This window comes from Mirounga angustirostris, unplaced genomic scaffold (genome assembly GCF_029215605.1).
Source record: "Mirounga angustirostris isolate CCGP_5_RB_7025 unplaced genomic scaffold, mMirAng1.0.hap1 SCAF_1, whole genome shotgun sequence".
Lineage (NCBI taxonomy): Eukaryota > Metazoa > Chordata > Mammalia > Carnivora > Phocidae > Mirounga > Mirounga angustirostris.
The window spans coordinates 106,443,665-106,458,094 of NW_026991709.1; the positions used below are offsets into that span (position 1 = coordinate 106,443,665).

Consider the following 14,430-nt stretch of genomic DNA (forward strand, 5'->3'; position numbering starts at 1 on the left):
GCTCCTCCAGTGTTAACCTCTTACATAGTATAGTTCAATCTCAAAACCAAGAAATTGACATTGGTACAATTCATACTGTTATTCAGATTTCACCAATTATACATGTACTCATTTGTGTTTGTGTGTGTGTGTGTGAGTAGCTGTATGTAATTTCATCACATGTGTAGCCTTGTATAATCACCATTACCACAGTGATGAACCTCAACTATACCATCACCACAAGACTCCTTTTTTTTGTTGTTGCCTGTTTATAGCTATACCCATTTCCTCCTCTCCATCCCTAACCCCTGGCAGCTACTAATCTGTTTACCATCTTTATAATTACGTTATTTCAGAAATGTTAACAGGAATGAAATCATGCATATGTATCCTTTGGGGATTAGCTCTTTTCAGTTAGCATAATTTCTTTGAGGTTCATCCAGGTTTGTTGCATCGATCAATGATTTCTTGCTGAGAAGTATTCCATTTCTTACACATACCATAGTTTATTTCACCACTCTTCCATTGAAGGGGATCTGAGTAGTTTCCAGGTTTTGGCTATTTTTATGTGAAAATAAGTCTTCATTTCTTTGAGATGAATGCCCAAGTATGCAAAGGCTGGGTTCTGGTAAGTCTATTTTAAAAAGGAACTGCCAAACTTTTTTCCAGAATGGAATGAATATACCATTTTATCTTCCTATCAGAAATATATGGGGGCGCCTGGGTGGCTCAGTTGGTTAAGCGACCACCTTCAGCTCAGGTCATGATCCTGGAGTCCCGGGATCAAGTCCCGCATCAGGCTCCCTGCTCAGCAGGGAGTCTGCTTCTCCCTCTGACCCTCCTCCCTCTCATGCTCTCTGTCTCTCATTCTCTCTGTCTCAAATAAATAAATAAAACCTTTAAAAAAAAAAAAAAGAAATATATGAATGATCCAGTTTCTCTGCATCCTTGTCAGCATTTGATGTTATCATTATTTTTCATGTTAGCTCTTCTGAGGTACTCTTCATCTTCATGTGGTAGTTTGGAGTGTACATTGTCTGCGGTTTGATAAAAGTCTAAATTCAGCTTACAAAAAATGATTTAGTGGTGTCAGGATATAGGTTATATAAAAGCTGAATGCAAGAACCTATCATAGCATCAGAGTAGAGATATATCATATATGTTTAATATTTTAATTAAAATCCATTTTAGGATTTTGTGCCTTGTCAGAACATATTTTTAAAAATTAGGAGTGATTTACTTCCATCCATTCAGTGATAGAGGCGCAGAGTTAGCATGAGGTGAGAGCATTAAATCTGTTGGCTTCTCAACCTCGCATCTTGGACTGAGTTTGAGCCCAAATTTTGGGACAAAATGGCCCTTAATAGTAAGATAGCTGCTTAATCCAATCCTTAATTGCAGAAACAATCTCTTCTACCCCAGAGGAAAACCTAACATTGTTGGAGTTAATGAAAAGGTATGTGATCGCAAACATGGCTTTATCTTCCTAAGGGATTAGGAAGATTTCAAAATTTGCTTTATATTTACTTGATTTTTGCATTATATGCTATCTTTTAACATCCTAATCCCCAGATCAGATATGACTATATATATTGTATAATCAAATAGCATTTTCTGTGAGGGCTGTACAACAGCATGGATATTTTGAGTAAATGCTTCAGAGAGAGATTTGTGGCACAGAAAAGTCTGTTTCTTTTAAGAGTCAGCCAGTGACCCAGGGCCAGTTACACTATTTCTAGTTCAGTTTCCTCCACTGTGAAAGTGAGAGTCTCAGACTGGATGGTGGGTGTCTAAAGTCCCTTCATGCTCTAACTTGTGAAATAGATTGCTGTACCAAAAGCAAGATGGCGAAAGGAAGACCTGACATTTAGAACAAACTGGAAGTTTGCTTCCCTGTCACTGACTTCTGAAAAACTAAAGTTCATTTCCATAGTGTGAGAGTGCCAGGGAGAGAGAATTTGATCTGAGCCAAGGATATCAGACAATGCTTCTTAAATCTTCTGTCTTTTCTGATGGTGGCAGAGAGTGAACCTACACCTAGTCCCAAGGGTTTGGGGACCTAGTCCAAAGCCTTAAAAGCATGAAAGCTTTTTGAAGTCTGATGTTTTATCTTTAAAAATTCTTGGAAATTTTGCCTTCCCTGTAATGTATATTTTTTTTCATTAAAAAGGCTTCCCTCTAAACTATTGAATAAAATGAACTCTTTAAGAAGATGCGCCATGTTTATTTATCCTATTTGTTTGCATACCCTTTGCCATACTACCATATGGGGAGATGGAAGTGGGGAAGGGGAGTACAAGTATGCTGAAGTATCTGTGTTCCAGACTTTGTGTGGTTGGAGCTAAAATGGATATCTTCTCAGGCATATCTGGTTGATAGGAAAGAGAGCCTACTTGCTGTAGATAGGTATATCTGAGCATCTTGGTAGTAAAATGGAAAACATTATTGCTTTAGGATCAGATCTGAGTTTAGACCCACCTCTGGCATTTTCTGAAGTGTAATACTGTTTCACTGTGTGTAAAGTAGGAATAATAATACTTGTCTTGGAGAGTGAGATTTATTGCACTGTCCTGTGTTTTGCTTTGGCATGATAGGCACTCAGGTGCTAGCTATTATATCCTTCTTGGTTACTGGTGAATTGGCACATGCTCTTAAATTTTGCATTCATGGGAGCACTAGATAAGGTCTAGTAGCCACTTACGAATATTTAGTTTGACCTATGGTCTTTGACTAAAAATCATGTTTATGAAACTTGCACATCAGCTTTGACATCTTAACTATATATATGTATACACACACACATATACACACATATATACACACACACACATCATATTGTTTTTACAGATGAAACACATAAATCAAAATTAACCAAAATGTTAGTAGTGAAATACTTAGATCATTTTTGGTAACAATATCTTTAAAATGGTTGGTATATCAGACTATGGATGTTCTCTAGCATCAAAGCAGTGTTAATAAATAATAACCAGCAGTCTAATGATTATTACTGTTTATGGTAATTGTGTTCATAAAACTTAATATATTTTCTACAGTGGCTAAGCCTCTTTTTCTGAATTATTAGCTTCATTCTTCTTTCTGTGTGGGCTATTGGGAAAGCCTTTGAATTAGGGCTCTGAAGTGATGCATTGTCACTCCTTCCTTCTTTTATGTGTACTGTTAACTTTATCCAAAGAGCACAAAGAAATTAGAAATAATCTTATCTGCAAACAGTATTGAAACCTGTTTAACTTGTTCTTACATTTTTCTCCTGGTATTGGAGTTTAGATTCTAGATGAAGATTTTGTTCATGAAAATTAGGAAAATATACTAAGCAAACTTAAAGATGTTTTACTTAGTGAACTGGATCTGAAGTAGTATATAACTTAAAATTAAAATAAAAAAACTTTAATTTTCACTTAACGTTTAATTAGAGACCATTAATTGAAATTTCTAGTGACAGTGAAAGTAGCATAGTTTTTTTTTTCAGGGTTTCTTTAGTTCCTTTTTTTTTTTTTTAAGTAGGCTCTATGCCCAGTGTGGAGCCCAAGATGGAGCTTAAACTCAAGACCCTGAGATCAAGACCTGAGTTGAGATCAGGAGTCAGACTCCTAACTGACTGAGCCACCCAGCTGCCCCTCAGGGTTTCTTACATCTCTAATTTAAACCAAATGATGAACAAAAATTTTCTGAATGAGAATAATATTGTAAATGAAATACTGTAAACAAGTCATTATTTGTCACATTTCACTGTGACAACCCAAACAGTACTCTTCACAGAATTAATAATGCAAAAATAATGAAAAGTAGCCTCATTTAAAAGAATAATCTTTTTTAAAGATTTTATTTATTTATTCATGAGAGACAGAGAGAGAGAGAGAGGCAGAGGGAGAAGCAGGCTCCCAAGGAGAAGGGAGCCCGATACGGGACTCGATCCCAGGATTCTGGGATCATGACCTGAGCCGAAGGCAGACGCTTAACCATCTGAGCCACCCAGGCGCCCTAAAAGAATAATCTTAAATTGTTGTTCATTCCTTTTGAACCAGATTGCAAAACACTATATTAACATAAAGTAGAAATTGTTATTTTGATGAACCTTTTTTTTTTTTAAGATTTTATTTATTTATTTGACAGAGAGAGACAAAGCGAGAGAAGGAACACAAGCAGGGGGAGTTGGAGAGGGAGAAGCAGGCTTCCCGCTGACCAGGGAGCCCCATGAGGGGCTGGATCCCAGGACCCTGGGATCATGACCTGAGCCGAAGGCAGACGCTTAACGACTGAGCCACCCAGGAGCCCCTATTTTGATGAACCTTAAGCATAAGACTTGTATATATTACTGCATTTTTTGAAACGGATACCTTTGTGTTTAAGAATGTTTCATATGAGTTTTTCTTTTCATAACTAAAATTAATATAAAAAATAAAAATAAAATTATAGATTTCTCATGGTGGAGAAAAGAAATCACTCCAGAATACAAATTTCCACATGTGTTTAAAGACTTTGAGCTTCTTTAATTTGCATAATTTGAATAGCAGAGACTTGGTTTTGGTTAGGCTTGTGAAGACTAATTAGCCAATACAAGTAGATTCTTATTTCAACATTAACTTAAAAAAATCATTATATAGGCAGTATGAAATAACGGAAAGAATATGAAACCCAAATTCAGAAGAGTTAGGTTCAAATTCTGCCTCTTAATTATTTGTTCTTTGACAAAGATTTAAATATTCTGAGCTTCTTTTCCTTATGTCTACTTTCATAGCAATAATACTTGCCTTGCCTGTTTCACATGTTTGCTATGAAAATCCAATGAGATAACACACAAAAAAGAAGCATTTAAACAGTAAGATGAGGGGCATCTGGCTGGGTCATTTGGTAGAGCATGCAACTCTTGATCTTGGGGTTGTAAGTTCAAGCCCCATGTTGGGTGTAGAGATTACTTAAAAATAAAATCTTAAAAAAAAAGGTAGGGTGAAATTGGTCTAAACAAATAATTCCATATACCTCCATCGAAAGTGAGGTTCAATTCTAGAATGTTAGAACTAGCAAGCATCTGGGATTTTCTAGCCAAGTCCTCTTATTTTACAGATGAAGAAACTAAGACAGGGTTATCCAATAAGCTTTGTAGTGGCAAACTAAGATGCATTTCTCAGGGTGGTTAAGGAGATACAGGCTTTGAAATTAGTTGTATAAAGGTGTGAAATCACAATTTTACCATTGACTTAGAATAGCTTCAGGCAATGTAACCTAAGCCTATTTCTTTATCTGTAAATTGGGGCTTAGTATTAACCTAATCTATTGGATTGTTGTAGTAAAGGAGATATGCATATGCAAAATGCTTAGCACACTTATGAACATGATATACACCTAATAAGTGGAGCCTCTAATATTACTATTATTTTTAATTATTGCACAGAATCTTTCAGAACATTATTCACTCCCTGTGCTTAATTTGTTCAAAAAAAAAAAAGGCTAATGGCCAAGCTCTCTTTCGCTGAAACAGCCCAAACAGTACTCTTCGTGTGTCCCCATTGTGCATGTACAAGTATGAGGAAATTCCTTCTCTGTCACACTATTGAAGGCTATTCTAAACAGATTAAAAACATTAAAAAGCTTAAAAATAAAAAGTTGGAAGATCTAATATAAATGAGCATCTGTTTGTTGTCTAAGTGATAATTTAATAAAGAACTGAAATAGCTTATGCGCTTAAGAAGTATGACTGATGGGGGCGCCTGGCTGGCTCAGTTGGTTAAGCGACTGCCTTCGGCTCAGGTCATGATCCTGGAGTCCCAGGATCGTGTCCCGCATTGGGCTCCCTGCTCGGCAGGGAGTCTGCTTCTCCCTCTGACCCTCCTCCTTCTCATGCTCTCTGTCTCTCATTCTCTCTCTCTCAAAAAAATAAATAAAATCTTTAAAAAAAAAAAAAAAGAAGAAGTATGACTGATGGAGAAGAGCATGTGACTCCTGATCTAAGGGTTGTGAGTTTGAGTCCTACGTTGGGTGTGGAGATTACTTAAATAAATAAATAAACAAACTAACTTAAAAAAAAAAGTATGACTGATAGATCTTACGGGATATGAAAGTCATCAGTCACCCTTAGCACTTTCCTTGAAGAAAATGACACAACAGACTTGTTTCATTCAGCCCACAAATGTCTGTATTCCTTTTCTTTTTCCTTGTTAAATATCCCTGTCTATTTTGGTCTATGTAATGTATGTTCAACAGAGGCAGGACTGTCTTGTTCATCTAGTATGCTTGGTATGTTGCCTTGAACATGATAGGCACCTAAATGTTGATCTTTTAACATTTAGTGGAAGAAAAGTTGTATACAAAATTAAGTATCCATGCAGATATGGCATTTCAAAAGTTAGTTATAGATGTTAACATTTTTAATTTCAGATTTCCTTTTTTTCTGGGGAACTGTATTTTTGATAACAACAACTCTAGTTGCCCTTCTGAAAAAAGAAAACAAAGAAGTATCAGTAGGAAAAGAAGAAACCCAAGGGATCACAGATACTTACAAGTTGCTTTTTGCAATTATAAAAATGCCAGCAGTTCTGACATTTTGCCTTCTGATTCTAACTGCAAAGGTAAGATATTTATAAAACAAATGTACCACCCTGTTATAATTACCAATATCATGGAATACTTCCATTGCCTTTTCATATCATAAGTCCCTTTCCACTACTATTAGAATGTAACAATAAAAAACAGTATTTTCTGTTTATTAAATTTGTTTTAAAAGGTGTGATAATTTCAAAGTAACCGAAATGTCTTGGAATCTTGAAAAGAATTAAGCAAATTTGAAGTACTTCTAATAAATGTGAAATTTTACTTAATGATATTAATGCTTGGGATGGAAATGAATGCCTTGAAAAAAACAGCTCTGTACTGTTATAATGAGTGTACATTTAATGTCAGAGGTATCATAATTACTTAGAAAGTGATTTACAGACATATGGAAATATTTAAGTTTTAGAAGTCTATTTAAAAGTCAGTTGACTTATTTTTTTTTTAATGTTGGAAGGAAATATACCATAAATAAATGGGGGTTTTGGTAACTTTTATTCTTTATGTTTTCTGTATTAAGATGTCCTAGTTTAAAAAAAAAAAGTCCTAATCCTATAGTACAAAAACATTTCAAAGATACTATGCTAGAGGAAAGGTAAGTTTATTTCAGTATAGTAAGAGATTGCTAGTGTTGGAATTAGTATTGCTAAAATCTAAAATCCGGGGGCGCCTGGGTGGCTCAGTGGGTTAAGTGTCTGCCTTCAGCTCAGGTCATGCTCCCAGCAGGGAGCCTGCTCCTCCCTCTCCCTCTGCCTTTCTGCCTACTTGTGATCTCTCTCTCTGTCAAATAAATAAATAAAATCTTTTTTAAAAAATCTAAAATCTGTTATAGGAGTTTCATATTATAGCTCTAAAGCTATCTTTATAAATACTCTACAGCTGTCTTTACCCTGAAGTAAAAATTGGTAAAAATTATAGCCTCATTGTTTTTTTGTTTTTGTTTTTGTTTTTTTACGAGCCTCATTGTTTTTGAAATAGTGAATTTTTTTCCTCTCTAATGATAGGGTTACATTTTAAGGAAACATTGGGAAGGTTAAACTTAAGAAACTTAAGATTCAACTTTAGGAAATAATGAAAGGTTCAAGGAAGAGAGTAATATTCTCTAATTACATCATTTAGAGGTAATCATTGGTAACACTTTTGGTATATTTCCTTCCAGCCTTCTTTTTCCCCTTCGTGTGTGCGTGTTATGTGTGTGTGAGTGTGTGTATACACACTTTATATATATAAATATAATTAATAAGTTATAGTCAACAAATTAATATTAATACTATATATTTACATACAGATATGCATGTAAATAAAAATGGAATTGAATCATACCATATATAATTTTAATCTCATTTTTGTCTTATTACTCCATATTCCTTATCATTAAATAATTTCTGGAAACATACTTTTTAGGGGCACCTGGGTGGCTCAGTCAGTTAAGTGCCCAACTCTTGATTTCACCTCAGGTCTCCATCTCAGGGTCGTGAGTTCAAGTCCCACATTGGGCCCCACACTGGGAGAGGAGCCTACTTAAAAAAGAAAAGATACTTTAATAGCTATGTAATTGTCAGTGTATAGATTTGCTATAATTTACTCATTTTTCTATTGTATATTTGCTTATGTTTTTTAATTATAAAACTGCACTAGTGAATATTTTTGTGTATTTCCTTTCAATAGATTCTTAAATAGGCAATTAGTGGGTCAGTGAATATGATTGCCAAACTGCTTTTTAAAAGATTACAATTATACTGTTGATAGCAATGTATAAGGAGGTGCTTCAGTTACAGAATCTAGAATCTTGTGTTCCCCTTTTAAAGTAAATCTTGCCAAAAGTAACATCTCTCCTAACTTTTTTTTTTTTTTAAGATTTTATTTATTTAAGAGAGAGAGAGCATGAGAAGAGGGAGGGTCAGAGGGAGAAGCAGACTCCCTGCTGAGCAGGGAACCCGACGCGGGACTCGATCCTGGGTCTCCAGGATCATGACCTGAGCCGAAGGCAGTCGCTTAACCAACTGAGCCACCCAGGCACCCTCTCCTAACTTTTAATGTCATAGATTAGTTTTCTCTACTGTTTTTTTTTTTTAAGATTTTATTTATTCATTTGAGACACAGAGATAGAGAGAGAGAGAGAGCATGAGCCGGGAGAGTGGCAGAGAGAGAGAGGAAGAAGCAGGCTCCCCGCCGAGCCAGGAGCCCGATGTGGGGCTCCATCCCAGGACCCTGGGATCATGACCCGAGCCAAAGGCAGACGCTTAACCATCTGAGCCACCCAGGCGCCCCTATACTTTTGAGTTTTGTAATAAATGGAATATCCAGTATGCATTTTTATGTCTGGCTCTTGTATCCTTTCACTTAACATTATATTTGTATAATTTATCCATATTGTTACTTACAGCAATAGTTTGTTCATCTCATTGCTTATAATATTCCACTGTATATACATATGCTATAATTTATCCATTCTATCAACAAATGTTTAGTTATTTCTACTTTTGGACTATTATGAATAGTACTTCTATGAATATTCATGTACATTACTTTTGGTGAACATGAATGCACATTTCTGATGGGAAGAGAATTGTGGGTCATAAGAAATGTTTTATTAGATACTGCCGCACAGTTTTTCAAAAATGGTTGTTTCCCTTTTCCCTACTGTCGACAGTGTAAGGGAGTTCCAATTGCTTCACAGCCTTGAAAGACATATATTGTCCTTTCAAATTTAGCCTTTCTGGTGGGTGTGTAGTGGCATCTCATTGTGGTTATAATTTGCATATCCCTGATGATTAAAGCGGTTGAGCATCTTTTCTTATGGTTATTGGCCGTTTAAATATCCAGAGCTGCCTTTTTTTTTTAATTTGTAGAATTTTTATATATCCTGGCTGTTTTGTGTCTACAAATATCTCCTACTATGGCACTTTTAAGGTCAAGTAAATGTTGAAGTCAGTTTGTATATTTAAGTTTTACAAAGAGAATGGGTGAAATAGTAGTGAAATTCTTCTGTGGATTTAAGTAAAATATCATTGGCCTTTAATTTTTCTATGGTGAAATTTGCCCTTTGGCTCCATTCCAAGAAGTTAAAGTACATACTATTACCATTTCTTTTTTTTTTTTTTTTAAGATTTTATTTATTTATTTGACAGAGAGAGACAGAGTGAGAGAAGGAACACAAGCAGGGGGAGTGGGAGAGGGAGAAGCAGGCTTCCCGCTGAGCAGGGAGCCCGATGTGGGGCTCTATCCTAGGACCCTGGGATCATGACCTGAGCTGAAGGCAGATGCTTAACGACTGAGCCACCCAGGAGCCCCTATTACCATTTCTTTAAAGAATGTTTTTTAATATAGTTTCACACTTACTGAAAATTTGCTTATATAGTTGAAAGAATTCCCATATATCAAATCTCTAATTGTTAACAGTTAGTTCCACTTTCTGTATTCTTTTTTTTTTTTTTGAGACAGAGAGAATGAGAGAGAGAGAGCGCACATGAGAGGGGGGAGGGTCAGAGGCAGAAGCAGGCTCCCTGCCGAGCAGGGAGACCGATGCGGGATTCCATCCAGGGACTCCGGGATCATGACCTGAGCTGAAGGCAGTCGCTTAACCAACTGAGCCACCCAGGCGCCCTCCACTTTCTGTATTCTGTAGATTTATGCTCTATTACATATTTCTTCTGAAATATTAGAGTATTTGTACATATTATGCCCCTTTACCCATAAATACCTTGAGTATATATTTCCTAAGAACAAGGGTTTTCTTTTGCAATCCACAACTTAATCAAAAATTTAAGAATTTTAATTGATAAAATACTATTATCTAATCACAGCCTATACCCAAATTTCACCAGTTGTCCCAGTAACAGCCTTTATAACTTTACTCTTCCCTGGTCAGGGATCCAGTCCGAATCACACATTGGATTTAGTGGGTATCAGCCTTTTTTTGTCCTTCATGACCTAGATGTTTTAAATTTTTCTGTAGAATGGCCTTCCATTTATGTGTCTGATGTTTCTTCATGTTTAGGTTCAGGTAACGCAAATATGTCAGGAATATCATCCAAGTAATATAGGGATGACTTTGGGGAATTCTATGAGGAGCCTTATCATGTCCCTTTATCCCATTAACTGTTGTTAACTTTGATTACTTTGTTAACCCATTGTAAAGTTACTATTTTTCCTTTTGTAATTAAAAACTAATTTAGGGACGCCTGGGTGGCTCAGTCGGTTAAGCGTCTGCCTTCGGCTCAGGTCATGATCCCTGTGTCCTGGGATCGAGTCCCGCATTGGACTCCCTGCTCCGCAGGGAGCCTGCTTCTCCCTCTGCCTCTGTCTCTCTCTCTGTCTCTCATGAATAAACAAATAAAATCTTTAAAAAAATAAAAAATTAATTAAAAAAAAAACTAATTTATGGAGAGATACTCTGAGACTCTCTAAATACCTTATTTCACCCCAAACATTTACTCACTACTTTTAGCATCCTCCTTTTTGTTTGTTTTTAAAAATTAAACTACAGTTTTTCTTCCCTTTTATTTAATCCTTCAGATAGAATGTTTTCTCAAAATTACTTTTGAAATGTTAGATGATTTTTGGAAATTTTATTGTGATCAGTCAGAAATCATTAAAAACGTGTATATGTGGCAGTGATGCTTCATTTTAACCAGATTTTATTTGGAGTCAATTAAAGACTCTTTTTAAAACTTAAAACATAGAAATCAGTAAGTTTGGATTTGAATACTGTTTATTGTAAGAGATTGAACTTTTTGAAATTTAGTTGTAATTACAGCCATCTGCTGTTCCTAAAAGTGCTGAATTTTCAGTTGTTTTCACCGAGTATTGTCAGTAGACCATAGGACAAAGTATGCCTTCTGTAACTTGATTGTTGTACCAGGTAGAGTAATATATTTACTTGTAACTGCCGTAAATCAATAATGAGATTGAGGTTCTTGGAGAACTTACATATGCTTGAGGAAAATATTTTGTAAATCACAAATTAAAGTTTTGTTTTGTTTTTATATTGCAGATTGGTTTTTCAGCAGCAGATGCAGTAACAGGACTGAAATTGGTAGAAGAGGGAGTACCCAAAGAACATTTAGCCTTATTGGCAGTTCCAATGGTTCCTTTGCAGATAATATTGCCTCTGATTATCAGCAAATACACTGCAGGTCCCCAGCCACTAAACATATTTTACAAAGCCATGCCCTACAGGTAAAAATGAAATAAAACCTTACTAAATAAGAAAGGTTAAATGAGGAACATTCATCAGTATCACTAATAACTGTGTGTAAAGTATATATGGAAAAAGACTTGAAAAGCATCTTTAGCTTCAGCATCATTTATATGCACTTTTATCTCTTTTTAACCTCCTAACAGGTTTTAAATAACAAGCTACTTTCACATAGTAGGCATACAGATTTCTGTTTTTGTTGTTATTTTTTAACCTAAAATGGACGTCAACTCCATGTTTCTTTCTTTTTCTATAGATTATTGCTTGGATTAGAATATGCTCTACTAGTTTGGTGGACTCCCAAAGTAGAACATCAAGGAGGATTCCCTATATATTACTATATTATAGTGCTGCTGAGTTATGCGTTACATCAGGTAAGCTTGCTGTGGTTTTCTCAGAAGTAAACTTATTTTTGGAAAATAAAGAAGACATTTTTCTACAGTTGCCTTGAAATAATGATAATAAATTTTAAGACTTAAACATGAGTCTGACACTGAAGAAATTATTTGACAATGAACTTTAAACATTGTGGCTTTTGATTTATTGAGCTCTATTCGTAGAGAGTTTCTTCATTTCATTTATTTTGTTCATTCAACCAGTATTTGTTATATACAGAATTAATTACAAAGCTAGTAATTCTACCCTTCCTAAGTATTCCTCAGTCCATCCCTAGACTTGGGTTCTTTATTTCTTCAATTCCAGATGCCTTTTCTTTCTGAAAGTCTTGAAAAATAATGATGGTGGGCACCTGGGTGGCCCAGTTGTTAAGCGTCTGCCTTCGGCTTAGGTCAGGATCCCAGGGTCCCAGGATCGAGCCCCATATCGGGCTCTCTGCTCAGCGGAAAGCCTGCTTCTCCCTCTCCCACTCCCCCTGCTTGTGTTCCCTCTCTCTCTGTGTCTCTCTCTGTCAAGTAAATAAAATCTTTAAAAAAAAAAAAAAAGAAAGAAAAATAATGGTGGCTACTGGGCAACAGATCCCAGGTTTTTGGTTTCAATTCTGTACTGAAAGTTAAGACTTACTCTTTGTGATTTTGAAAATTGTGTGTTAATCTGCTTTCTCTTTCTTTATTAGCTATGTTTGTAATCCCTCACCTAAGCTGCTGTTGCAGAATGGGGTTGTGTTCTGGGGGCAAGTGATTTCAAGTAAACTTGTAGACACCCAGCAGTAAACTTTGGGACTTGAGTGCAGTTATTACAAATGTGTATCTAAGAGTCACTTTGGATTTTTCTATGGAACATAGTTTAAACTTATAATTACAAACTCCTCACTTGTTTTTAACTGAAACCTAAAAATGTGGCTACCAAGTAATCTCAATAATTTTTTACATACAGTTATATCATTTGGGAGAACTCCATAATGGATCTGTCCAACTAACTATATTTAAAGAAGTGCTTTAACTTAATAAATGTTTCGTTATCTGTGTAAGTAAAAGAAAACTACAGTGTAGTAGTCCAAAAATCGTTTGTTTGGCTTTGGATTTGATTAGAAAATTTTCTTAAGTGTAGCTATTGATGCTCAGACAGCCAGATGCTTTCTGGGAAAAACTGTACAAAGCCAAGTAAATTTGAGAAATGATACCTGACATAACCCTCCTTTTGTAGCATCTTAGTCATCAACAAATACTAATTGGACACTTGTTCCATGCCAGAAACCATTCTAAGCGCTAAAATAGAACTAAATAAATCATGCCAAAATCCCTGTCCTTAAGGAGTTTATATCCTAAAGGCTTTCAGAGGCCTACAGTGAAAGGGACCTGTTTATTATTTTGTGTAACTTAGTGTTTCTCAGTCTTTTTTGACTCTGGAATACCTTTTTCTATGAACGCCCCATGGAACAGTATTCAAAGGAAAGCGATTTTGGAAACATGGTTTGTTTCCATGTTTCTAAATGGAGAGTTAATTCTTGCCTCTTAAGTACTTTTTGCCTCTTAAGGAGATTTTTCTGTTCAGTTTGTCTCATAAATTTTGAAATGTTATCATTCTTCTGTATATGTAAAAGAAAAAATACATATACTTACATATTCATTCACATATATACTTATATATACACACAGGATATATTTAGGGACAATACAAATATGGGGTTTTGCTAATTGCTGTATGCATCCTTCAGTGCTACCCTGTTTGTCATTTTCTCTATTGAGCTTTCTTTGACTACTTACTGTAGAATTAATCTCTCATTTATTTAGATTCCAGTGGCATAATGTGTGTACTTCTACTTTCAATACTTACTGCATTTCATCGTAATTATTTATTCCTTATTTTCCCAGCCTAGAATAAGTTCTTCAAGGGTACATAGAGAATGTGTCTTTTTTTTTTTTTTTTAAGATTTTATTTATTTATTTGACAGAGAGAGAGACACAGCAAGAGAGGGAACACAAGCAGGGGGAGTGGGAGAGGGAGAAGCAGGCTTCCCACTGAGCTGGGAGCCCCATGCGGGGCTCGATCCCAGGACCCTGGGATCATGACCTGAGCCGAAGGTAGACGTTTAACAACTGAGCCACCCAAGCGCCCCGAGACTGTGTCTTATTCATCTTTTTATTGCCATGATCTGGCCTGGCCTATAGTAGGTGCTCAATATATCTTTGTTGACTTGAGTTTAATAAGGGTCATGAAAATTAATTTTCAGATTTATGATTTTGATTTTTTAAGTCAGACTCTTTTTTATAAGGTCTAATTATGGTAAA

At 35.6% G+C, this 14,430-nt stretch overlaps 1 protein-coding gene across 6 annotated transcripts in view; it reads left to right on the plus strand.

Annotated features, from left to right (window-relative positions):
- SLC33A1 (solute carrier family 33 member 1) overlaps nt 1-14,430 on the plus strand; it is a 46,334-nt gene that overhangs the window by 7,800 nt on the left and 24,104 nt on the right. For 5 of the 6 annotated variants that reach the window (XM_045903498.3, XM_045903499.3, XM_064586016.1 and 2 more), the window contains exons 2-4: nt 6,373-6,563; nt 11,540-11,724; nt 12,000-12,117. In XM_045903498.3, the coding sequence (XP_045759454.1) occupies nt 6,373-6,563; nt 11,540-11,724; nt 12,000-12,117 (494 nt within the window). The remainder of the gene's footprint in view (nt 1-6,372; nt 6,564-11,539; nt 11,725-11,999; nt 12,118-14,430) is intronic. The other variant, XM_045903501.3, reaches the window with a different exon arrangement.